Raw genomic sequence first — 27,091 nt, forward strand, 5'->3', positions numbered from 1 at the left:
AAAAAAATTTAAAAGGCAAAGTCTTTGTCAACAGAATAGGCAATGGCTGCAACTTTTGGTCATCAAGGGTGGCAGACTGAACATTGTGTGATTCAATAAATATAATCAGCTAACAGTATATTCCCATATTACAACATTGCTTTGCAAATACGGTGGTTTAGTCAAGAGCAATCCACCTCATAAATCTCTGTTGTAGGTAAACATGCAAATTCCAGTTTGGTTAAGAAATGCTTTGTGCCTTCAAGTAAATTCCTGGGTATTTCAGATTTTTTTCAGTTTTAGTCATCTCATAAAAAAAGTTAGAATACTTTTTCTAACAAATACTTAGAAAGATTGTAGCTTCTTGTTACTCCCAAGCTCCAGTCTTGCTGAGTGTGCCTGCCAGCTGCTGAGCACGTAGTAGGGAACAGTGAAAACATAGTCACTCCTGAGGTGCACACATCACTTTACAGTAAATCTGTAAGTTAGGTCATTTTTATTCTGGCTTTTCCTCCACATCTTTTATAATCTTTAAAAAGTGATCCTGAGAATCCTGTGGGAAATAGACATTAAAGTTTATATGAAGGGCATAATAACCTTTTATGTATTAGTACTTAGTTACATGTATGCTTATTTATTAATATTATAAAAATACTTTGCATGTTGCTTATAAAAGAAATTTATGTCTCTTGCTATATTTTCTAAAGTCTGATGTGCTCAAATGAAAAAGGAAGACAGTATCAAGTTTCTGTTCTCATGTCAGTTACTGACTTTGTAAGTGATCTGGGTAATTCATCTTATTGGAAAGCAAACTTCGTGTTTTCTAAGACCTTGTCCTTATTTTTCAAATTAGTGAGAAGCTACCGTTTCAATAGAAGCTGGACAGATTTTTTACTAGAAACCAGATCAGTCTGTCTAAATCAGGGACCATTTTTGTGAATATTCTATGAAGCTCTGTTTTGCTCAGTTTCCACAAATGCAGCGTGAAGATGGCAATTTGTGCTTCTGCTGAGTATTTTGATGTCCAAGGGATAATAAAGAAAGATGCTGCATTTTTTAAGGTTTTTTAGCTTTAAATGCTGGATTTGTTTCTATGACAATAATTCCTTGAAGTGGAATGGCTAAAGGTTTAGTTCTGTGCTTTATGCAGTTCATATTGCCATGTGGTGTCTCAGTGCTGCAAAAGAAAAAGAAAAATAAAAGAAAATAAAAGAGTAAAGAAAGGAAAAGAAAAGAAAGGAAAAGAAAAGCTCGTATTTAACCTCAGAGACATTTACATGAGCAAGAAGCAGATATAGCCTACAAAATGCTACTAATTTCTCCTAACTTCAGTTAGGCATCTAATCTTAACCAGTTTGTAGCCTCCTTCCGTGCCCAAAGAAAAGACAAGCAGCTTATTCATACTGTCTTGCAGTAGAAATCTATGAAAACTGGAATGGACAGAAGAGGTTAAAGGAATGCCTTGGAGTAAACACCGACACTTTAGACAGATGAAGTTGGGTGAGATAAATTATGCTGCGCCATGAAGTACATATGGACACAAAATAAAGAGTTGCATGATTACTTTTCTGTGCTAGCTGACATGGATAGCAGAGTGCAGTTGCAACTGTGGGTTTCAGCACAGTAACATCCAGAGTGTTGGTAAAATTTGTTTATGCAGATCACTTCAAGCATGTTACTGTAGACAAATATATCTCGCAGCCAGTGTCACTGCTTCTTCACTGTTATTTTTCTGAAATTGATTAAACTCAGATAGTAGTTACATCATACCACAATCACACAGTTTAGCTATGCATACAAATAAGAATAGTGTGCTAAAGTGCTCTTTTCCCATTCTAAGTTAGAAGATTCTGCAAGGGCTTTTTCTAGTTTTCAGGTCTCTGATGAACCGTGATTTAAGAGGCAACTGAAGAAATGTTCTTTAATTCTCATTTACTGTAATATTTCACATCAAGCCATATAAAACACAAAATTAACTTCAACACCAGCAATTACTTTAAAATTCACAGTCACTTGATTGTTTTAGCTAAATACGGCAACTTCATACAGCATAAGGATCTTCTTTAGCCGTTGTCTAAGTATGCACAGTTCACTTGCACAGTCCTCTAGATCTGAGACTGTGATATGGCAAAGGCTGGATTTCCAAGTATTCAGAAACCAGCTGCACCCCAACCACAGGGATCCTGTGGAAGCTGACATGCTTGAAGTGGAGCATCAACTTCAACTGATGCTCCCTGACACAATCGGTGTGAGCAGACACATCCCTAGACCAAATGGAGAGGTACATGGCTCTGCAGTCACAACTATGTTGCATATCATGGAAGCAAATGTTCCTTACTGGTCACTGCTGATGTAAGAACTTCAGAGTCAATCTCTGCTTGCTGTACAGTTGTAGTTTTTTATCTGCCTCTCCAACTGTGAACACAGCCATGGAATATTCCAGATGAATAGCTGTCATCAAGGATGAAAAAATATGGAGGCCAACACTGGTAAGTAGCTGGATCTGTGGATCTCAAATGATTTTTGGTTCCTGGGCCTCAATGCCAGCTGCATTTTTATTCTAGATGGCCATTGTGTTTTAACAGCTGATCAAGCAGCCTGGCTGCCGATTCGACAAGGGAAGAGTAGCAAGTGCTAACGCATCAGTGTAAACTGATTAAGATGAGATTGAGGCAAAGCTTTTGGCAACATGGTTAGTGCCAGATTAAATGCATTAGCTACAAATCAAAACAATATTTTAAACTGATTTTGGCTGAAGTTGAAAACAAAATAATCAGTCACTAAAAGAAGGAAAAAAAGATGTCTTTCTGAAAGTCACTAATGGAATATTTCCTGACTGCCGATACTTTTAAGTTACTACTATTATAATGTGTTCAGCTCATTGTATCTCTGACAGCTTTATACATTATCATATTTGCTCCATTTTAAGATTGATCTCCACCGTAGCTTGGAAATCTGTGATTTCCTAGAAACTCTTGGCAACGTATTACCATTCCAGCACATAAAAGCCCCTTACATTAATTATAATTAAAGATGGGATTACATTGATGACAAACATTTTAAATTGGGAACAGTGTTTTCCACAGTCATGAGCCAGAGTATTGTTCATGTTCTACATCTCTAGCCAAGGATTTCAGAGAGATTTGTGCTTATAGAATCCCTTTGTTATGAGTTGTCTTTCTCCTTGGAGCCAGGATTTAATATTTTAGTCTAGCTTGGTTTTTGGAAGGCTTTTATTTATTACAAGGTCAAAAGCAATGGGTTTGAATCTGAATCATTTTTATATTTGGCCAGTATTTGATAGTTGCCAAAGCTAATAATACCATAATGCCAGTAAGTATGTTATTCCTTTAATCAGTTTATTGCTTTGCTTAGTAGCTACTTATATTGCATGCTGAGTTTTGGTAAAGACCGCAAGTCCAGTTTCCAACTGAGGAACTCTCAAAATTAGGTCACCTGAACAACAGCTATGATATCTATATGAAAATGTCACCTGCAATTGTTTAGCTGGTATTGCACTTCCATACATCCACCAGCTCTTTTATAAAAAAAAAACAACAAAGCCACCACTAAATAAGTTCCTGAATCTACTAAAAGTTTTTTTACATTCTTTTCCTACCTGTCATGGTTCCTTGTCTCTCTCCTGGCTGGCTCACCAATAATGTCATGTTTTGGGCCCAACACAACAACAAAGGAACATCCACGTGGCCACTCACTCAACTCCCCCCCACACACACACAGACTCTGGGATGAGGAGGACAAAGCTCATGGGTTGAGGCAAAGGACAAGGAAGGTTCTTCACCAATTAAGGTCCCAGGCAAAACAGACTCAACTTGGGAAAAAAAAAAAAAGTTTAATTTCACACTAATCAAACACACACAGGACACAGACACACACAGAGCAGGGCTTGCATATGTTACCCCACCCCTCCCTTCTTCCTGGGCCCAAATCACTTTGTTCCCAATTTCTGTACCTTCTTCCCCCAGCGGCACAGGGGGACAGAGGATGGGGTTTGGAGTCAGTTCACAGGCTGGTGGTTCCTGCTGCTCCTTCCTCCTCAGGAAAAAGGATTCCTTACAGTCCTTCCCTGCTTCCCCATGGGGTCCCTCCCATGGGAGAGAGTCTTCCACCAACCTCTCCTTCATGAGTCCTTCCCACGAGGTGCGGAGCTGCTGCAGCCTGGGCTTCCCACAGAATCAGAGGCTGCTTCAGGAACAAACTCCAGGGTCTTTCAAAGCTGCCTAATCAGAGTCCACTGGCAGCAAATCCACTGGCCACAAAATCCAACTCCACTGGCCAAGTTCACCCCTCCTGGAGCCTTCAGGGAATGTTCCACCACGTTCCTCTGTGAGTGCAGGGGCACAGCTGCCATCTCGCCATGGGTTGCAGGGAAACTTCTGCTAGGGCTCCTTCCTCCCCTTCTTTGTCACCAACCACCAGCACTGCTCTTCTCCCCCTAAGTGCTTCTCTGTTCAGGTGTTATCTCAGTTCTTTCATATGTTAACTGCTGAGGGGCATCTGTTGTCCCTCTAGTTTTAGAGCAGTGGGAGCTGCTCAGCTTTTTACCGGAGCCACCCCTGTGGCTTCCCCCACTACCAAAAAACCCACCAAACCAAACCAAAATGCTATCCTAGAAAACAGTACAACTGTTTTCTAGGAATTTCATCACATGTAAATGATCCCCTACATAACTTGATCAAATTTGTTGCCAGAGCTTATATTCATGGTTGATTCACCTCACCAAGGTTTCTGAGAGGTGCTTGAATGTGGCCAATGATAGAACTTACACAGCCTTTCCACCTTTGATCTTCATGTTTAGTGTCAGCAATTCCATGGAAGAACATGTATTTAAATCACAGAGAATGAAAAATACTATTATTGACTGTTGTTTTGAATCAGCACGTAAAGGCTTCATGTTAGATCGCTGTACTGGTGTTACTACAACAGTATCTGCCCTCCCTCAGGGAGCATATATTGAGGAGACAGGAAATACAAAATTATATGTTAAAAAGAGCCTTTTAAAATTGCTGGATTGTCAAGTTCCAGAAGTTTGTATCCCAGTTTCCCCTGTATTTATTTATTTTCAGGCATTTGCATTCTCATTTAGTTTTCCAAGTAAAATATGAAAGATGAGATCTTCAGATTAATTCAAAAGATGAACCCTAGGAAGCAAGGATTAAATAGGATTATTGAAAGCAAGTCTGTTCATACAGCTAACTGAACACAGAGCTCCTTGATCAAAGCAGAGTGAAGTTAAGAGCATCTGTATCTCTAGTCATGATTCTAAGGTACTTGCTGAGTACTAAGGTATTAAGAGTGTGTTAAAAAAAAGATCAGGACTTTGTTCCAACAAAATGCTTGTTTAATCTGTTTCCTATCAAAAGATAGAATTTACAATAGTTTATTTTAGAAATTATTTATTCATTCCTCATCTACTTTAGTGTTTTGCCACTAGAACTGGCTCTGAAGAAAACTGCAGAAGGAAATCAGGCCAGAACTCAGTCACATTTCCCCCACCTACCCTTTCAGCCCAATGTTAGTGTAACCACTGCCTACAAAAGCCCGTGGCAGTAATTAGCAGCCCACTGGGACACAATGCTGACTCTTTCTATAGGTGGTTGGCTGATTAATAGTTCCTTCCTTCTGGCAAGACATTTGGAAATGACATAAACCCTGGCTCAGTTCCTGAAATCCAACAGTCAATCTAACACTCTTCTGTTCCCTTTCAGAGGATCTTAACCTCTTGGGTATTTCCAAACAGCCAAGGACAGAGGGCTTTTTTTTTTTCTCGTGCCAAAAATGACACTAAAAACCAGGGCAACCGCTTCTCATTTCTCAGCTCTCTTATTCATTAACAAAGGCATCATCTCTTCAGCTTCTTAGCGTTTCTTACATGACTTCTGAGGCTTCTTCCATCTTTCAGCTTTCTAATTTTTTTTCCATCAGAGAGCAATCCCACAGGCAGTGTCAGACAGTGACAAATGGACTTTGATCCTTTTTCCCTGACAACTTACCTCTCCCAGTCATTTCAGGACTGCCTCAGTGTGCCCTGGTCACAACTTGGCAGCAATCAGCTGGAGCTCATTTGGGTTGTCAAAGGTCACAGAAAACATGCTGCTGTTCATATGAATAGAAGTGGGTTCAGAGCTATATGCAGACTCCTTTCTTTGTCAGGGGATCTTTAATAGGGAAACCTGTATCAATTTGTTCCAAGTTTTTTATATTTGGAGTCAACGTAGGAGTTGAAGTGTGGCAGTCTCCTGGGAGTCCAGCTTTCTGCTCATCTGAGGAGAGCTGAATCTCATTCCTTTCAGACCCAGCCATCTAAGAAGAAATGTAAATCTTCTGGCAGATGTTCTAAGCAGAAACACTTTTTTTGCCAAGGGAAGGGAGTCTGCTCTCATCACTGCCTCAGGCTGTAGTGGCTTCATTTAAGTGCCCAGTGAGCAGTGTTCCCCTGGCCGAATGTCCAGCTCCCTTGAGACTGTCTGTCATTTTTACTGTTATCATTTCTTTTTTCAGATGGTATCATTCCCGTAGCAGCCACTATTTGGTCTCTGCAGAATGATAAACAGGGTTAATAAAAGTCTGACTCTGAGTTAGCACTCCAAAATAAACATATAGAGGAGAGAATATGCTGAGAGAAAAAGGAATAATTTAAAACAAAAGGCTAGATCGGACAAATAATTTTCCAAGCACCTTCTCTTGCAGTGATTTTGGGGAGACTAGTTCAAATTTTATTTTATTTTTTCTAAATATATATTAAGGTGAGTTGTTGCTTTATCTCATCTTGAATCTCAAAATTCTTTTTCACTGGGGTTGCTATAAAGTCTTGGGTGTTTCAACCTGTCAAGGTGGTTTCTAATATCAATAATACCAAAGGGAATAGTTTTGATTTTGGATACCTTTTATTGTTCTGTTTATCAGTCACTTTCTTCTAACCTGCAGGATGTTCAGTCTTTTAAAATCCCATGAATTAGGTAATTTACTTGAAAAATTACAGATTTTAAGTCAGATCCCATTTCAGTCAGAAACTTTAAACTGCAGTTTTCTGAAGTGACCAGGATTCACTTTTCTGGGTTCAAAAATCTCGGTTGAACATCTTCCAGTTTGAACAAAATTGTATCTGTATCAGAGCTAGAATGACATTTTATCCAAGGTGTCAGAGCAGTCCCTATGGGGTGAGGAGACCCCACACTTCTGCCAGTGCTCCAGGAAATGGCTGAGGTTTAGGTGAGTCCAGGATACAGACAGTTCACCCTGTCTTTTTTTCAAGATTCCTGCTCCAAATGAAGTAGAAATAGAAGCTTTGATCTTTTGTCTTCTCAAGTGTATATTGTAACTAATGGGCTATGAATTTTAAAGAAAAAGAAAGAGAAAGTGAGTGGAAATACCTTTTCCTCATCAGTTCTGTGGATGTGAACTAAATCCCTTTCTGACAAGGAATGAATTTTACCATTTCACTTTAAAGGCCCAAACCACGACATCAACAATTTATGGGCTGATTATAACTTTGACCTTTGCTGACAGTCTGTATATTTTTCTCTCTCCATCTCATTGTTTTCTTAGCTCTTGAGGCGAGTACTCTTTTTACTCTGTACAGTCCAAAAACCTGGAAAACAGTATAGCTGTGATTCTCATATTGCCAGATTTATAAATAATAGAAACAGTAAAGAGCACAAGCATTCTGAGTCACACTGATACAGAAGAAGAAAATAAGACAGAAAGGGATACTTAACCAGCAAATTTCTGAGTAACTTGAAATAGCACACAATTTTATTGGCTCACTGATTTTTTTTTGCAATAGGTCATCCTCAAATAATTTCAGTAAAAACTCTTGTCATCTCTAAACTCTTTCCTTGTTGAAGACATCACCTGAAAAAATGGTGAAAAAAGAGAAACCTTTTTCATTCTGGAAAAATAGTGTTTTTCAATGTGGTATATCCTGTGTCTTTCTCTACAGATTCCAAATATACTTTCTTCATACTTCAAATTTCTGGTTCCTAATGCTATCCTGATACTATATAATATATTTTTTTATTATGTCGGGCACTTTGTCGTCTCTTTGTTTTATTTTTATTAGCTGAAGCAATGTGCTAATAAATCTTACCTTTCTTACAGTATATATTTTCTGAGATCCATGACTGTCTATTCAATGCCTAAAAGATCATCTAGTTTCAACACCCTTGCATGGGCAGGCATACCTCCCACTAGATCAGGTTGCTCAAAGCCCCATCCAACCTGGCCTTGAACAAACATTTCCAGGGATGGGGCATCCACAGCTTGCCTGGGCATCCTGTTCCAGTGTCTCACCACCCTCACACTAAAGAATTTCTTACTAATATCTCACCTAAATCTCCCCTCATCCAGTTTAAAACCATCACCCCCTGTCCTCTCACTACAAGCCCTTGTAAAAAGTCCCTTGCCGGCTTTCCTGTAGGCTCCTTCAGGCACTGGAAGGCTGCTATGGGGATGTCCCGGAGCCTTCTTTTCTCCAGGCTGAACAGCCCCAACTCTCTCAGCCTGTCTTTGTGGGAGAGGGGCTCCAGCCCTCTGATCATCTTTGTGACCCTCCTCTGGGCTCGCTCCAACAGCTCTATGTCTTTATGTTGAGGTCCCACAGCTGGACACATTACTCCAGATGGGATCTCACAAGAGTGGGGTGCAGGACCAGAATTGCCTCCCCTGAGTTGCTGGCCACACTTCTTTTGATGCAGTCCAGGATGTGGTTGGCTTTCTGGGTTGCAGGCATGCACTGCCAGCTCATGTTGAGCTTCTCCTCAACCAACACCCCCAAGACCTTCTCCTCAGAATTGCTCTCAATTAATTCTCTGCCCAGCCTGTATTTGTGCTTGGGGTTGCTCAAACCCAGATGCAGGAGCTTGCAGTGGGCCTTACTGAACTTCATGAGATTGTCATGACCTCACCTCCCAAGCCTGCCAAGTCCTTTTGCATGGCATCCCTTTTCTCCAGCATGTCAACAACACCACATGAAGTTACTATGTATACAATAGGTGTAAATACTTTTAAAACCACAATATTACCTTCATTGCTATGTCTGTTGCCCTGTTTTTTTTGATAATTCCAATTAGAAGAGAAATAATGAGTGGTTTTGTAAAGCAGACTTGTGCACAGTGGGCCCTGAGATAACATCATGGTTTTCCTTTATGTGGCTCAAGAATGAGTTTTTTAAAGTCTGGAAAAATATTTAATGTGCTAGTCCAGATTATAATCTGGTAATCTCCCCACCATTAAAATATGAACTAAACAATCACCTTAGCCTGTTTACTTGCTAGGAGGAATGGTGTATTCTGTGATCCATTTCACTGCAAATACTTCTTGTGGTGAAGTGGACATGTATCTACATTAAACAAAACGAAGTCTAAAAGGAGAAAGTGATACTGTATGCATATATGTAAGTACACGTGTGTGGAATGGACAGGAACAATTTAAAAGATACATCTTTTTAGAGAGCAATATATTACACATGCAGTGTGTTTGGGTGGTTGTTGTCTTTTACTGCTGTTTGTTTTGGGATCTTTGGTAAGTAATGTACAGCCCTGTTTCATATCTCCATCAAACAGATACAGAAATGCTCATTATACAAGTAACGTTAAGAAGTTTAATTATCCTTTAGAATATCACAGTATGAAATGTACTACAAAGGCTCACATTGTTCTTATTCTTGTTTCCAATGCCATGTTATGGAAGTGTGTCTTTCATGCTAGTCTTCTTATTTGAGTGAAGAAATACAACTTTACTGTCAGATACCTCTGAAGTTTTAGACACTCAAGCCAAATGATAATTCTAATTTTGTTTTCTGAGATTAACTGATTGATTGATTTAGAACCCTGTGGCAAGGTCATCAGGTATCATGACTTCATTCTTATTGAAGTGTAAACTTCAGTTTTGGAGGCTTTGGATGAATTAGTATGAAGCACCATAGACTGAGAAAGACAAAATCAGGCTCTTCAGTGCCTAAATCAATTCCAGTCCTTAACTAATATCCTCTGAGGTTACTAAAGCAAGAATGAGCTCATCTGAATAGCAAGGAAGTCTGTAACTTTTGAGACTGTAAAACTCCAGACTGAATGCTTTGGACTGAAATATTGCTATGGCAAGCAATGTGCCCTATCAATTTCTTGCCAGTGATTTAATTAATATCACAACAATGCAGTAACTAAAGTTGTAGTTATACATTTTTAATTTGTGAGCCTTATTTTTAGACATGAATAGGAACTTCTTGTGGTGTAAAAGGCAGCAGGCTTGAATAGGCTGAATTTACTCCAGCCATGTGAGTTGCAGCAGTGTAATTTGTTGACCCTTTGCAGGACATCTTGTTATTTTCCACCATATTGCTCAGTGGATTGACATTGATTACACTGCAAACAGTTATTTTAAGTGGGGAGCGTGGTAAAAGTGTATTAAAACTCTGCCCAAGATATACCTGAGCACAATCATTAAATATGTTGCTGCATCATGTTACTTTACAAAAATAAGGCATGAAGCTTTGTTGTAGTGCTGACAAATGTGGGATTCACACTAAAGTTTCTGTACTTCCTTTGATGATATCTAGTGAACTGTTTACTCTCAAAAATATTTCTAAAGTACAACTTTAAGTAAAGTTTGCATCATTCCCATGCACAAAATAAGTCCTACTGAGCTTTGAAAGCTTTTGATGTGATTCCAGCTCCTGCCTAATAACACAGTAGCTTGAATCTACAGACATTTGGTATAGGGGGAAACATACTGTGAAGTTCAGTTACTAGTACATTGTATTTGGTGAATGAAGATGGGAATCCATGCAGAGTGAGCTGCTTCTCCCTACCCCAAATCTTCACCTGCAAAAGAAATTTAAGTAAAGACGGGTTGAGATAGCATAGTTTTCAGAAGGCAATGCTGATACATCTGACTGGGAAAAATACTGTAGGAGAATACTATGTCTGCTTTTCAGTGATTAGCAAAGCCCTTAGTGGAGAGTAGTCATCAGGTGATAGAAAAACAGATTACTAGTACCATGAACTCCTTTGGAATCTAGTAGACATTATGTATCATCAAATTATGTTGTTCTAGGAGGTCTCATAAACAGTTGCTTACATGTGAGTCAAGATCTTTAAGTTTCAGTACATGTTTTGTGACTTGGGCTACCTCTGCTCACTTTGAATCACCTTGGCCAATCACCATTGATTGCTGAGAAACGTAAAAACCTGCTACATTGGCAGTCAACAGGAACTAGCTGCATGATAGCTATTCAAACAGTAAATAAAAGCCCTGAGAAATATTAAAGGCATGATAATAGTTTCCTTGACACGACATTTTAGATAGTGTCCTTTTCACTATCTGGGATGTGGCCATTTTCCTATTTTTTGTGATAATGACTAAAATGTCAGTATTGTTGAATCTGGATAATAAAGTACTGGAAAGGTACCTGCAAACAGTTTGTTTCAAGCACTGATTTGTATTATGGAGTATTTCTAGCTGCTTCTCTTACAGACTGGAAAAATCTCTACTGGTTTCAGTTGGTGTTAGAAGATAGTCAATAATAATTCTCCAGATATTAGGTTATTTAAATCACTAAAATACTGTACAAGATCTTTTAAAGGCATTTTCATTCTTCTCCTTGGATTATATGAAACTAATATTCAGCTATCAAATCAAATACAAAGGATAATCAAATTAATTGGCAAAATTCTGGAGGAGGAAACTCCAGATACTGTGCTTACTTAATTTTCTAGAAAATTAATTCCACCTTTTTTTATTCATTACCTTAAAAACTGGGAGACTGGCCAGTGTGGATTTAAGCATTGACACTGAATATTGGAGCAACATGCGAGTGGGTTAGGCAGTCAATTTTAATCAGAGCTCTAGCAAGCACCACTTTCACTTTTGACATCTGTCAAATCTTTTAAGGTACAGAATAGATAAATAAACTGTGTGATTTTAACGATGTTGCATGTGCCTTTCTAAACACCAAATTCCCTGTATTTAATACCCACTGCTGAGTATGAAAACGTATTTTGCAGTAAATATTGTTATTTTAAATTGCAGTACATTTTAAAAAACAGAATTAGTATAGATACTGTTTTATCATGTAATGTATCATGCATTAAGTTATGAAATTATTTTTATGTTAGTGTTCACAATAAATATCTAACTTCATGTCAGTACATCTTCAGTTAGAACTGGTAATTCATTGTAGTTCACAAATTCTTCACATCATTGAAGTATAAATTGAACTTTGATACATAAGTAACTACACCTGTACTTAGTGAAGTGCTAAGTCATTCTCATAAAGCTTAACTTTAATGGGATTTATGCGTGCATTTAAACTTAAATACATATTTCAGTACACTGAATGTGGATTGGATTATGCATTGTGAATACCTAAATATCCTGAGGATTTTGAGCCTACATACCTCTTTTGAGCTACTAAATATCCTCAGTGGGACTCTGTGTCTCCACCAGTTGCAGAATTAAAGAATAAAGCAGATTTGCCTTATAGCTGTCAGCTTGTTTGGTAAGATAGACTTAGAGATTGTCTTAACAAATGTGTAATGTCTAAAACACCCTGAAATACCAGCCTCACAGTTGCTAGGGATTAGGCTGAACAGTATCCTTCCACAGGTAACCAAATTACCCACAACGTTTTCTTGGGCTGATGTTGGAAATTACAACGGAATTAAAAATGTGCCAAGAATTTTTGGGTGGTCTGGCATAAAGCCCTGCTTCTCTGATACTAAGCTGTAAATACTTTCCATTGCTTTTCCTCCCTCCCTCCCATCCTCTAGCTTTTTTGGGTTGATAAGTAGTGAACTTCTATTTATGGCTCTTCCTGTGGTCCAATCAATTTTTATTTCAGCTTGTAACCTATGCAGCTGGGATGGGAATTTTGTTGTCAGTTCTGAGCTCCTGAAATTATTGTAAAGGCAGTGCTGTCACAAACACAAAACTCGGTCATGTTGCTCATGGAATAAACCACAATTTCCATCGTCTTGACTGGGAATAGGCATTGAGGTCTTGGGCCTGGCGTGACCCAAGGGGCCCGAGCTGTGTGCAGCACAAGGATTTTGTAAAACAGTATGGAGAAAGGTCAATAAAATGAATATAGAGATAGCCCCTGTGTAAATATGATTCCCTTTTCACCAAATTGAGTAGTGGTATTAAAAAGAGCTAGTTTAAAAATAAATGTGGGAAACATTTTGGTCAACAATCAGAATAACCAACACTTGACTGAAATGTCTTCAGAATGTGTTCATTACATGTGCCTTCCATTTGGAGAGTCTCCAGATCCAGACAAAATGCCATGGTGAAGTTTAGGTGCTTAGCCCTGTGTATTGCTTAGGTTTTGACCGATCACTTTAGGTACTTTCTTGCTAAGTAGCCTAGAATCCTTGTGTACTGCTTTTTGAGGGAAGAAATGCTGTCTGTAATGTTATTTGCTTAGGCTTTTATCACAAAGAGTGCATGTAAAATAGGAAAGCTTTAATAATAATAATAGTTGATCTGTGAGCATTATCAATCTTTAAAAAGTTTGGTTGGGCTGTGATGTTCAAGATTAATGAAAGCTGTGAGCTTTTTTGGTGTCTTTGCTCTTACTACAGGCTTTTATACATATACACTGTACCTAAACTCTAAAGATTGCTCTGACAATGCACTTAAACATTAATCATCATAATCATCAGTTGTATGTAATATTTACCAAATAGTTTCAGTCTGTCCATAACAACCCTGTTTCTCTGGTACCCAGCATTTTCCTGAATGTATTTGAAGTAATTGCAAGCTTATTGCCAGTAAGATTTGTGGATGACAAAGACTGAGAAAATAGTAAACATTTATGAGAACAGGTAAATAATAGGAAGTAACTGGAATTGCTTGGTAAACTAGACCTATTGAAAGAAAATGCACCACCACTGCAGAGGTGGAACACATTTTTCACATCTGAAATGGGGATCTACAGCTATAATTTACTTCACCAAAACTCAAACAGCTACAGTATAAATACTGGCATCTGAGCTAGCTACTCGAGGTTTCCTTTATGGATAAAATGGAGGAGAATGGGCACACTTTGACTGTTATTTATCTAATGTATTTTAGAAGCCTGCTTTAGGGCAATACAAGTTGCACTCTAAAAGTGCTTCATTTTCTCTGTCAAATAGAGGGGTAGCTGAAGTGTCAGATGAATCTCAGCATGGGTATCTAAACTGAAATGGAAAGCATTGTGTTTTACTCAGGCAGAGAAGGCTATGAGACCCTTGAATCTCTAAGCAGAGGAGTCAGTAGGAAGATGGATGTTAGTTTGCTTCACTGAAACATGAGATTTCCTCTGTGACATACAATATACAGATGCAGTTATCTTTGAAAACACCGTTTAAAAATGCATACGTCTAAAAAAAATCACAGAAGTTAATAGCTGAAGTGGGATTGCAGGGGATAAGAGCGGAGCACGAGTCTGTCAGAAACAATTACCTTTTTTTGTGTGCAGAGCTGTGAGCCTGACATATTGGACTTACGACTGGAGAGATTTAGGACTGTTGGTCTGTTTGCTCCTCTCTTACTCTAAATTTTTAAGATTTAATTAACTCTAGATTTTATTGGGATAAACTTATCTTAGTCTGACTTCTTAAAATTGACTTGCTGATCCTAATTTTGTCTTTATTATAAGAATCTAATTTAAAAAAAAAAATCCCCACAGTTGTTTTTGCTGCCTCGTTTTACACTTCCAAGTAGCTATTGTAATGTTGTAACTCAGTTAGATGATGTTAAGGGAAGGTTATCCATACTATCATGTGAATGTGCTAGGGTTTTTTCACTAATTGTACTCAGGGTCCGAGTAGACTTTCATTTGATTCAAATGCTGAAGTAGAACAGTTAAACATGAACACTGTGAATGACTTTTAATTTTTCCAGCACCTACACAACTCAGAGTATTACTAGCCTGTGCAGTTCTTATGCACTTCCAGACACCAAAGTCAGTAATCCATGAAGAGCTGGTATTGATTATGTTCTGCAGCCTGCCTAATACTGAGGAATGCACTGCACAGCTGCAATACAGCATCCAACTGCTGTGTCTCTTAATTTAGTTTCAGAATTCAAAACTAAAAAGTACAAATTCAGTTTGTTCAGAAGTTGGATTCATGCCTTCCCAATAGCCTCATGGGGAATACTACATTGGTTTTTTTCTGCATGCAGATTAGTTTTGGAATTGCTATAAGTACCATCCAATCTCTTCAGAGCCACATAACAGAAAACACAGTATCTTCTCTTCTAACAGTTCAGTTTCTGGTGAGGACAACTTTATGTATGTTGGAAAGGATAGCTGAACAGGCATTTATGGAGCTGGCATTATTAATAAAAATATACATTCAGTGGTTGCTGTGCTTTTAAATAGAATCAGAAATAGAAAAAAGTATTTATGCTTTCAGAGCATAAGGTATCAGAGATCTGTTTCGAAATGTCATGCCCTAATTTAAATGTCTGAGCTCTTCTGACACCGTCTTCAAACAAAACCTAAGAAAAATTGTGATTTGAAGCCATCAAGTTGGTCAAAATTGCTCAGTCAGATGCACATCTGTAGTTGCCAGTTAGATTCTTAGAAATTAAGCCATGGTCAGCAATGTATATTAAATGCTCACATACTTGATGTATCTATAGCTTTTAAAGTGTTAAAATATTACAGTTCGGATACTTTTGAAACTTCCACGAAAAGAGAACACAACCAGAATTATATGCTAGTATCTCACAGGATTATCATTATATGGACATAGATTTTGTGTCCAGAGTGAACTATTATGATTATTTAGTGTGATTTTTCTGTCTTGAAAAAATATCATGGTCAATAATAATTCATATTAGACCCCTAATTCCTGTTTGAACCATAGTATATAATAATATAATATAGTGTAATGTAATGTAATGTAATGTAATGTAATGTAATATAATATAATATAATATAATATAATATAATATAATATAATATAGTATATATTGTAAAATTAACATTTGCTGGTAGGTACGTTACACTTTCATATTGTATTTGTATACTTAGAAGAGGAGATACTGGAAAAATTTAGACCTTATTTTTTACTCCTCTCAAGGCAGCCTGGCACTCCAACACCTAAGGAGCTTTGTTCGTATCTGCCTCTGTGGCACATCTCTGGCTTATTTCTCTACGTCCATCTGTGAGAAGGAGAAAGATGAACTTCATAGGGAAGACAGAAAATCCACGTCCTGTTTCTGTCATGTAGCCTAAGTATGGAAGGAGGACTAGCTCTTAATCAACCTTTCCATGTTGAGGAGATTCTGAGAGGTGCAGTGCAGTACAGGTGTTGGAGCAGTGGGAGTGCATTTGGACAGAGGGGGCAATGATGCTGACTGGTGGCATATGCTTGTTCTGGTAAGAGGGCTATCGTGTCTCAGAGAACATGCTGTCCATGTGGGAATCTTTGAACATTGAGGACATTGGGAAAGCAAAGAACAGTGCTAACATTGCATGTAAAAGCTTGAGAATTGAAATTAATAGGAAGGGAGTATTTTGGGGAAGTATAAAAAACAGAAGCCTAGTCAGGGTAAGAGGAAGGGTGTAAAGCAACAGGAAGGAAAGAGAAACGTATCTGTATCTGGAGATTATGTTGCTCTCTAAGGAGGTTTCAGTTAAGGATGGGGTGTGTTCAGGACACTAGAAGAGCAGAAGAAATAGGGAGAGAACGAATTCTTATATAATTCTTATAAACAATGTGGGAGCAAAGCAATAGGAGGGAATGGAACATGTGAACATTTTCAAATGCTCATGTCTGTGGTGGCTGATGTCTGTAAGTGTTTCAGGAGATGGTGCTTTTATAGTAAATCTTCCTATCGCTTAAAGCCAGAACTTCAGAACATTTTACATTTGATCACTATGCAAACAGATTATAATCCTCATAAGATAGCCTCTGTTTTTTCTATTTCTCTCTCTTTTTTTGTAGCCTTGTTAGAAGTGGTTATAGCTTCGGTTTTATAAGTGTCGCTAATGGAACATAAACTGTGGAGAACTGTGCAATATTTAAAGCAAATATTGACATTTAGTGGTGTATTATGCACCACAGACTGTACTTATGAGCACGTATAGGATGTACTGGGCACAACTGGTCATGTCTGTTCTCAGCCATCTGAAACATAGACTGCAATGAGTATCACAAATTTAAAAGTCTAGAGAATAGTTGAATATAAAAGCTGGAAGTATTGTGAATGAAAATGAAAATAAGTGTTCTGATCTACAATCTAGAAAGTATGACATTCAAACAAATATTTTAAAAAATTAATCTCATTCTTCAATCCTTTATACAACAAAATTATTGTGAAATTTAGAGGAGGAAAAGGAGTTCTTTATGGCAGGAAAATTTTGGTTTACGTAATGTTTTTCTTTGCCCATTTTGAAGAACCAAATAGATTTCAAGGGTAGAATTTTGTCTGGTTGAATTATGTAGGTAAGCCTTCATGTTTTATGTACCTTAACTAAATTCAAGAAGATGTAAAAGTAAACAGTATTCTTCTTTTGGGAGGCATCAGGTGTAAGAGTTTAGCTTATAGCTTGTTTTACTAGAAGAAATGAATATTTTTCTGTCTAATTGACAGACCTAAGCAGTCAGGAAAAGGTAGTCCAAGGGATAGGTAGTCTGCAGAGATTTGCAGGAAATTTCAGAGTTAAGATGTCAAAACCCCAGGTGTGTTTTATCAAGAAAGCTGTAGCAGCACCTTCCATAGTATTGGAGGAATGGAGAGGTGGAATTGAAACGTTGCTGTTGCGTCTTCACTTACCCGTTAATTAAAAAGTTTTCCCTTGGAGTAAGTGGAAACCATGTGCTGGAACCATTTCCCACCTGGAATAATTGCTCAAAGTAACTCACAAGATCAATTTTGTCTTTCCTTGCATCCTAGATAGTGGGTTCAGCTAGCACATCCAGTGATGTTTCTGCCTTCAATGGATTGTACCTGTGTTATTAAGAGTATTGTGAGGTTATGTTCTTGCCTTGGAAAAGCCTGTTGCAGCTGCCTTTTCTGCTCTCCCCGTAAGCCTTCAACACTTCTACTCTCCTTTTTCCCCAGCACACCTGCATGTGTAAAAGCTGAATTGTAAAGCATGCCAGTTTCAGCCATCAGAAAGTTGTCACGCATTTTTGTGACTAAATTACCTAGGCTAATTATTTTTTACACCAAGACAGAAATATTTTGTTCTGAAGAACAGACTTGTATGTTTAGTGTCAGTGTTAGAAATCAGAAAAATAATGAGGCAGAAGTTGCTGACTCTTCCTTCTTTTTCAAAAGCTTCCTTCTTTTCTTCAGCTAGCATTCACTTTTTATCCAGATGAAAAAAAAACCAAAACTTGTCTTCATTTATTGTTGGCAGCTCTGCACACCTGGAGGTTTGACTGGGAACATGGTCTGAAAAGAGATGCTTTGAATGGGTGTTACTCTGTGGGAAGCTAAATCTCCCATGGCTGTAAACTGCCATGCTCTCAGATTAAATTAAACAGTTTGTTGTAACTATTAATCACTTCAATTATTTCAATAATTCCAACTCCAAGGCAGCTTTGTATTTTTAGCTGGCTTAGTCATATCACATGGCCATGACTTTCAAGGCATTGTCCAAGGGAGAGAAACAACTTACTTGGAAAAGCTTAAATAGGCCAGGAGGTAGAAGTGTTTGCAGTGACAAGCCCTTCTGGTTGTTTTGCAGCCCCTGCTTGGCTGCCTTCTTGGAAGCAGCCTCCATACCTTGTACTAGAGTGTATGGAAATCTGATAAAGAACAGTAGAGGTGTAAAAGGCCCAGCTGGCTGGGTCTTTGCTTGTTCTTACATAAGCTAATCCCCAAAATGCCTCATCTTGAGAACAAAGAAAAATCTCATTGAACCCTGTGACTTAAATCCTTCCAAGAGCTGGGCATCCTTCCCAGCTCTCTCCATCCTAAAGTCTCTTACAAAAGGGATAAAGACCATGAATCCAGAGAGGGCTGGGAGATTATTGGTCCAACAGACACTCCCTAGTCTCTACCTGGATGACTTAGCCGTATGCCTTAGTATAAAGGTTAGAGAAAACCCCAGCCTTGCACTGCCTTGTGCTGTTAATGAAATGCTGGAAGACAATGGAAAGCAACTCAAAAGAGGGAACAAGAAAAAGTAAGATTAATTATTTGGCAATTAACACTTTAACCTAATTCATCCATCAGTTCCACTGTGTGCAAAGTGAGCTGTAATGATGCATCAGTCATTGGCCTGTAACTTGGTGCATAGTTGTGGGTTTTTTTCCAAATCTGTCTGAGTTCCCATGATTTGGAGGTTTTAGTTGTAAAGTTTCCAGCATGTTACAGAAATACTGAGAATTATACTTGAGCCAGTGGGAAAAGAATTAAAAGAATTTTTCAGGTAGTTCCTTAAAGCTAAAATTTCACAGAGATCATTATATATCTGGTACAGGCCAGATTTATAGTTTTGATAATCAGTGAGCAGCGCTTGATCTACAAAGGTGTTTTAGAAACAGATTGTTACAGGTTAACAAGCTGAGTTCAGAAACTGGTGTAGTCTCACAGAAACTGGTAGAGGTTATGTTGAAGCTAACAGATTCAGTGTACGTTGATGAAAAAGCTGTAAGAGGGCTGGGTATGTACATTAACTGTGTTGATAAAATATCTACAGTATGAGCTACAGTGTGTTTATCCAAACACTCACTTTGTGTGTTCTGGTGGCAAATTCAGCCATGCACAAAAATACTTCCAAGTGATATTTATGATCAGAGAACTGATTGTAGGGGAAGTCCAGGTGCCAGCTGCAGTGGGATTAGGCTGCCCTCCCAAAGAATGGTGGGGAAGCTGAGACCAATCTTGATTTAATCTTGATTTAATCATCCCAGGAATACACATAGGTCTGCTGTTTGATAGAGCAGATGGAAAGACAAAACTTCAAATTAACTATGAAAGTGAATACTGATTGTCCCTGTAAATATTTTCTGTTCTGAACTTATGATAAATAAGAAGCAGTGGGAATCAGAAAATTCTGTAATTCTAGACAGATACAGATTATGAGCTTTTAAAATAGAGGTATTCCTGTGATGCTCATTGAGCATCTGTTGGTTACAAAGTGCTTGGTTAGATTTTCACACGCCTTCTTTGTTCATCTCCATGCCACCACCCCTGCTGAAGGCTGATTTTTTTTCACTGTTTTTACAGTACTCCTCAGAGAATTTGCACTTACAAACTCTATTGTGAGTACCAGGGACAGAGAGATAACAAACTGCAGTGTTTTAAAAGCCAGATTTGGAAGGCTATCCAAGTGCTTCTAGCAATTGAAATTGAATATCTAGATACTTTTGGTAATCCCTCAAGGTGCTTAACTTTGTCTGTAGATGCTTCAATAAATTTGTTCCAAGTGGTTTGCCTAAGGTGCAGTTAGTCAATGAGAGAGAGTTGAAAAGGGAAACTTTCTCTTCCTGCTGTAGCCATTAATCATTTTTGCCTTCTTTATGACAAAGTGATGGGAAAATATAACTGTTTATAGAGTCTGATAGAACAGGGAAGAAATAGCAATGACTTATAGAAGAAAACTGAAGTTCAGCTTTTTCTGAGTAAGTTGACTTATCTTTTAAGCTCAGGCTTGTAGCTGTAATAATGGATGAAGGTAGCCTAACACTGTTCATAAAATCTCTGTGATCACCACATGTTTAATCAAAATTATTTGCTAAATCCTTTCTACAGTGTGGCTGAGGATCTATGAAGTATTAGGTGGCAGATCTTTGAGAGACTTTTATGTGTTCAATGCATGATTATAGTAAAAATCAGACATTTCTCTTTTCTGGTCATTCATAGTTCTTGTTGCAAATCTAAACTCTGGTTTGAGTATTTAATGTTTTCAAGTTTGCATTCATTTTTTTCTGATATCACCTCATTAACTTACAAACATAGGGTGAGTATGAATACCAGGTGAAATTATTTTCTATTTATTTACAAAAAATACTGATATAATCCCCACATGTAGCTTTTGTCAGCGTAATCTTTTTACCCAGTTTTTCATCATTACTGCATACTCTTAGCTTACTGTTTTTCTCATTAAATGCTTTTCTTTTTGTTAACCAGGATGCTGAGAAATTGGCTGGTCAAGAGCATGCCTGGAAAGAAGTCAAAGATGCTGTAAATGACGTGAGATATCCGAAATCAAAACAAGGTATCCTTTCAGTGACAGGCTATAGTATGTCATTCAGTTGTGAAAACAATCTGGAGAACTTCTTAGCATGCAGTTTATCTTTTGAGATTTATTTCCTGAAAGTTTACATTTTTGTCTTGTTTTAAAATGTATTTTTAATTCATTTATGTTTAAGCCATGTAATATTATTAATTGTATTATTAGTAATAGTCTCTGATTAATTGGATCAATGCTACTTAATGGCAAGGATAGTAAGTACCTAGCATGTAAAGTGATATTGTAGGTTAGGACTTCTGCCATCACAGCCCACCACTTCATATAAGTCCACTGCAAAAGGAAATAAAGCTTAATCTGAAATGATACATTCTTTGTCCCACTATACTCTGTGAATTTTTCCAGGTTCTCATTCTTTGCACAGCAATGACAATAGCAAGGACATAATCACAGATCACTGGAAACATTATAGAATAATTATTATAAATTATAAAATATAATAATTTATAATTAAGCAAATTGAATTAGATTATCTTGCACTAATACACAGAACTGGAGCCTAATGACCATTACATCGAGATTCAATCCAATTCAAAAAGCTAGTGAACAGCAAAAACCAAGAGAAGCTGAGCAATGGAGAGGTGGAGATTTTTACTAGAAGACTGAGAATATTGATCTCTCTCTCATCCTAGTCTATTCAGTGGAATTTCACTGACTCTGAATTTGACCTATTGTAGCAAGATGCCTTACTGTTTTCAAAAACATGGGCTTTCTCTCCAGCTAGAGGGAACTAAATCTTCAGTACTCCTTTTGAGCAGCATAAAAAACAAGTTTGCATAGTGATATTCCAGGCTGGAAACAAGTGATCACCATTTTTATTGTAACAAAAAAAGGAACCAACTGAGTTGTGGGTATTTTTTTTTCATTCTAATCCAGAGATGTTTGTTTTTAGCAAAAGGAAAACATTCATCTCATCCAACTTATCTTTGCGTAGTGTCTAATTCCTTTGTAGTCACTGGATTGAGACAGACAATACTGAACTAGACCTTCAGGCATTCATTTATACTTCAGAGCCTATGGTTTTAACCTGAAAGTTTAATTATTGATATGCAACGTGCATTTATTTATTTGCAATCATTTTTATACCAAAACTATGGAGCCAGAATGCTGGTCCTATTTAATGCTCCTGCATTTAATTGCACGAGAAATTGTACCTACTGAATTTTTCTAGGGTCTTTAATTAAGATTATTCATTTAACTGGTATTTAAAAAGGAGTCAAACCCATGTTAGTAAAAGGTATAAAGACTGGTTGAAAAATATGTCCATATTGTCTGGTCAGCTTCTGTTCTCAAACATGGGCTATTTGAAGTGTGTCATCTCTCCTCCTGCTGTGCCAGTGCCAATTGTCATGCAGTGACAAGTGCAGCATCTGAAGAAGGGGCTTGATCTTTGTCCACTTGCCAAAAATTAATAGAAAACCTTCTTTGCTGACTGAGGCACATAGCCATTAGTTTCTGAAAATGTAATTTTTTTAGCAAATTAGACCAAAAGTTCTTACAGTTGAGAAAGTTCATGACTTCCAAAACCTGAGCTACTGATTATAAGTGACACAGTGTAGTAATGCTAGATCTGCAGTTAGAGAACTTGAAACTCTATATGTGAGTGAACTGTCTCAGACCCAAATTCTAGTTTAAGCATATGAATTGAGATCCTAAAGCCCAGTGCAAGGGAATTATTGTGGAGAAAACAATTCCTCTGCATCTTAGGCCAAACAACAGTAGCAGAGGTGCTTGAGGGCTGTTCCTCTTGTCTTGGGCAGATACGAGACAGCCAGCTTCTCCTGTCCTGTTGGAGCTGATAGTGGGTTTTATAGTTTGCAATTTAAGTACCTGAAAATTTGGTTCCAACAGGTTTTGCAATATAGCATATCTGCTATTAGATGCTAGTGAGTGAACAAAGCAGTATAATGAGAAGTAAAAGCAGGCAGACTAATAATGTGCATCAGCTAAAATGGTAATCTTCCAAGAATGTCAGTGCTTTGTACTTTCTATAAAAATTGTATCAAGTGGAATTAATATCCCTCATTCTTCTGTTTGTCTGTCCTTAATCAATTGTAAATAATATATGGAAGTTTACCAGAGATATAAAGGTTAAGGTGCAATTTTATAATAACACATTCCTTCCCTTATATGGTTCTTTTGATCCAAGGACATGAGAGCAATTCACAAATAATTAGTTTAGCCTTGTAACAACCATGCTATAAATCCTGGCCCAGCCATATAGTGGTCACAGTCTTAAATATAAATATGTAAATATTCCCATGTTCAGAAAGGACCTATTACTTAATCACAGGGTTATCATTGTAAACTTAAATCCATTGCTGGGTTGAAGAGAATAGTATTTTCAGTAATATCATGAAGATAAACACTGAACTTCCTCAAGTTGATTGTATAAAAAGGACTGTGATACAATATTATTCCTTCTCTTACTAAGAATGCAAATCTATTTGGCTTTTATATATTTTTTCTAAGTGGTGTGTGTGGTACATTTTTGGTGTTTAGACTGCTTGCATTCTCCAACTCCCATAAAGTCCCAGAAGACAGTACTCATTTAAAATATGGGAGTGTTGTTATTCAGCTTGGGTCTTGACAGAGAGAGAAGAATGTGATCTACACAGAAGTGAAACCAAAGTAGAATGTAATGAAAATAAGCAATATCAAACTAAAGTGCATGCAAACCCCAGATACTTTTTCTCTCATCCAGGTACACACAAAAGTATTCTTGTAGCATTGGAGGTAAAAATCTTCTTTACTGCCAAGATCCTTAATCTTGAACTACAGTCAGACATCAGAACTCTGATGCTTTTCTCTCTCATGCATGAAACATGCAGCTGTACATGAACAGATTAATTACTTGCAAGAAAAGGTTCTAATTTCATGAGAATTCTAAGCCAAATATTGGGCAGCTTTGAAAACATTGTAACTATTTTAATATGTTAAAAAAAAGGTGTTTTGCTGCTTAGACAAGACACATTTTCATGGGTTCTTACCCCTGGGTGTATGATTTGAGGGAGTATCTTAAGTAAATAAAAATGTTTTCAAGTATATGAATTTTCATTTGTTATGTATTTAAAATATCCTTTCATTTTGTCATCTTTCTTTCACCCTTCATTGCTGAAATACTGCCTTCTTTAGAAATTGTTTTGCTAAATCTAAACAAAGCATAGTTACCTAAGCTACCACTTCTGAGTTCAAGTATGTTTTCAAGAGCTGAAGCAGAGTCTAGAGTGATGGCAGCTTTTTATCTTCATGTCCTGTAGCTCTTGTTCCTTGCTAGCAACATTTAGAACTTTTATTTTTGTCTGATTAAAGATATTTCTTTAACTAAGGCTAATAACAGAGTGGGAGCAGGTTCTGGCCAGATGCCAGAATCTCTTGAGCAGTAACAGGGATCGTCTTCCAGACACAAATATCTATCAGCTGAAAATGCTTGACTGTGCCATGGATGCCTGTATTAACCTTGAATTCTGGGAAGAAGCTTTGCATTATGGCAGCAGGACTCTGGAACCATACAGGTAAGAGATGTAATTGATTCAGCTCTTTCCAAAGGTGGGGGGAGAGGAAGCTGTGAAGTAAAGACTGTGGTTTGTTTAGATGCTTCTTACTGGTTTTATTTCTTCCTGTACATCTTGCCTTGAGGTTAATGGATGTAGCAGAACTCCTGTTCTGCTTTCACAGTCAGGCTGAGAGCAAATAAAATTATTATAGGAATTATAATAGTAACTGATTATGAGCTCCTCAGTTTTTCATGTGTTTAGATGCTGCCCCATCCCTGATCAGAAGCTTTTTGGTTCAGACTCTAGGATATCAGTGTTTTATGACAATCTAGCTTAAGACTGAGGAACAGATCACTGGCTGAAATACTGTATATTCTCTGTATACTCTGCACAGTGTTTACAGAAAGAATTAAAAAAAATAATCTTGCAAAATGTAGTTTCAATTGGAAATTAAAAAGCCTCTGGTCCTCATTTTGGGAAGGGGCCAAGGTGGTGAAGTACTTAGTCTCCACTGCTCAATACTTGCTGCTTGGCTAGGTGCTGGGAAAGTTTCTGAGTCTGATGCCCTTTTATTGATAAGGAAGGATGCTTGAGGAGATCCTACTATGTGGTAGGTCCTGAAATTGATTGGAACCTGAAGCTATAATGTGACTTTGGTCATCTAGTGGAGAAAGGGCAAGTGCTGCCTGCTTTAGTTTGTGTTCTAAAAACTCTTAAGACTCAAATATTTGGGTTCTGGATATTAACGTTTGTAACTAAAAGAAAACTTGCGCTGAATGTCCAGATATCGTGTCCTTCACGCATGAATTCTTGGTAAGGTATTTCTTAGAATATCAGTTTCCTCTCTGTTGGTTCTTCTACACCATGTGATGTTCCAGTACACAGTGTGATGCTGAGTAGTGTGGGGGATATGCCAGTGCTGAACAGTATGTGCTGCTGTGAATGTGAACATCTCAGATTTGACGTCTTCCCTAATCAAACCAGGATGCCATCAGCATTCAGGATCTTGCCTGAGGAAATGTCATCTGGCAGCCTGTTTCTGAATAAAACTCTGGGCTTTACTTGAGAAACAGCACAGCATTTCAGAGCTTTCAGTATAAAGTAATTAGTGAGGAATCTGCACAGGCTGTGGTCGACCAGAGCTGTAGAGAAGTTCAGTGTTCATAATGACTGGTACTTATAGAGGAGCGCATGAGTGCCTTCAAATTCTCGCATTTCTGTGAAAAATTCACATCATGCATGTCCAACTTAACCTTTCAAAGCGGGCTTATGTAGTACTGCAGCAGTACATGCTTCCTCCCGGCCTTCTATTGTGTGGCAAGCTCCAGATGAACAGAGTAGTCTGCCTGTTTAAATGTTCCCTTATTAAATAATAAAAAAAAGAATCTCATTTGCTTTTTATATTACAACTTGTTAACTGAGTTCTTCACAACTGAAAAAAAGGATTTTTCTACACCTATTTCCAAGAGCAGAGATTGCAATGAGACCAAGAGCATTTTTGCCAGATAATCTAAAAGGCTTTCTCTATTTTGCTTACTGAAATGTACTGTAGTTTTCAAACCATTTAACACAGGAGTTCGGGGATGAAGGAAGGAGTTTGACTGTGCCTTCAATTAGTATGTCTTAAGGAATACTATTTCAATGAGATAATTGACCTTTTTGCACCTTTGAAGAGCTTGTTCTTGATCTTTCCTCATCCAAAAGCATATTTTGGAGAGACTTTCAGGTGCTTTTTTATTTACACCTTCAAGTCATCACTACAAGCTTTGACACACCTGAAACAAAATCCTCAGTTTCTCCTTGCAACAAATTGTGCTCTAAGCAGCAGGAGACCAAATCCTAGGAAATCTTTTGGGATGCATTGAATTTCTCCTGTTGAATCAATCTACTGCTTGGCTGCTCCTGCAGTTCCATTATAGCTATCTATTTTCCTTTCCTCAGCTCTGGAAAAAGTATTCATACAGCTCTCCACAGGGAATCACCTAAGAATTTGAGCAGTCCATGTAAATAGGAAATAATTGTTACAACTTTAAAAGCTCTGGAGATTTGGTGAAAACCAATTTTAATTTCAGGTAATGTGTTTACTGTGTATTTTGCATTTCTTTAGCAGTAGGATTAATTTTCAGTGCTGTGTGACACATGGTATCATGATGTAAGTTTTCATTATGATGGTTGCTGACTTTTCCAGAATCATGCACTTAATGTAACTGGCAGAGACAGACAGTTAAACTACATAAAACTGATTAGTCATACTGAATACCAACTTTTATGCTTTAGGTTGTGACAGTAATCTGTGAGGAACATTGTTTAGGACCTTTCAAATATTTTTAGAACTCCCAAAGATGGTGACTGCCAGGATGAAAAGCTGCCTTTTTTTTTTTTTTTTTGTGCT

General features: G+C 37.7%; 1 protein-coding gene across 1 annotated transcript in view; it reads left to right on the forward strand.

Moving 5' to 3' along the window:
- Nucleotides 1-27,091, forward strand: part of SMYD3 (SET and MYND domain containing 3) — a gene marked incomplete at its 5' end in the record, with an annotated part of 346,236 nt that overhangs the window by 274,517 nt on the left and 44,628 nt on the right. Inside the window, 2 exons of the mRNA XM_010004615.1 lie at nt 21,082-21,169; nt 24,543-24,717. Coding sequence (XP_010002917.1) covers nt 21,082-21,169; nt 24,543-24,717 — 263 coding nt within the window. The remainder of the gene's footprint in view (nt 1-21,081; nt 21,170-24,542; nt 24,718-27,091) is intronic.

The sequence above is a fragment of the Chaetura pelagica genome, unplaced genomic scaffold, assembly GCF_000747805.2.
Source record: "Chaetura pelagica isolate M959 unplaced genomic scaffold, ChaPel_1.0 scaffold278, whole genome shotgun sequence".
NCBI classification, from domain to species: domain Eukaryota; kingdom Metazoa; phylum Chordata; class Aves; order Apodiformes; family Apodidae; genus Chaetura; species Chaetura pelagica.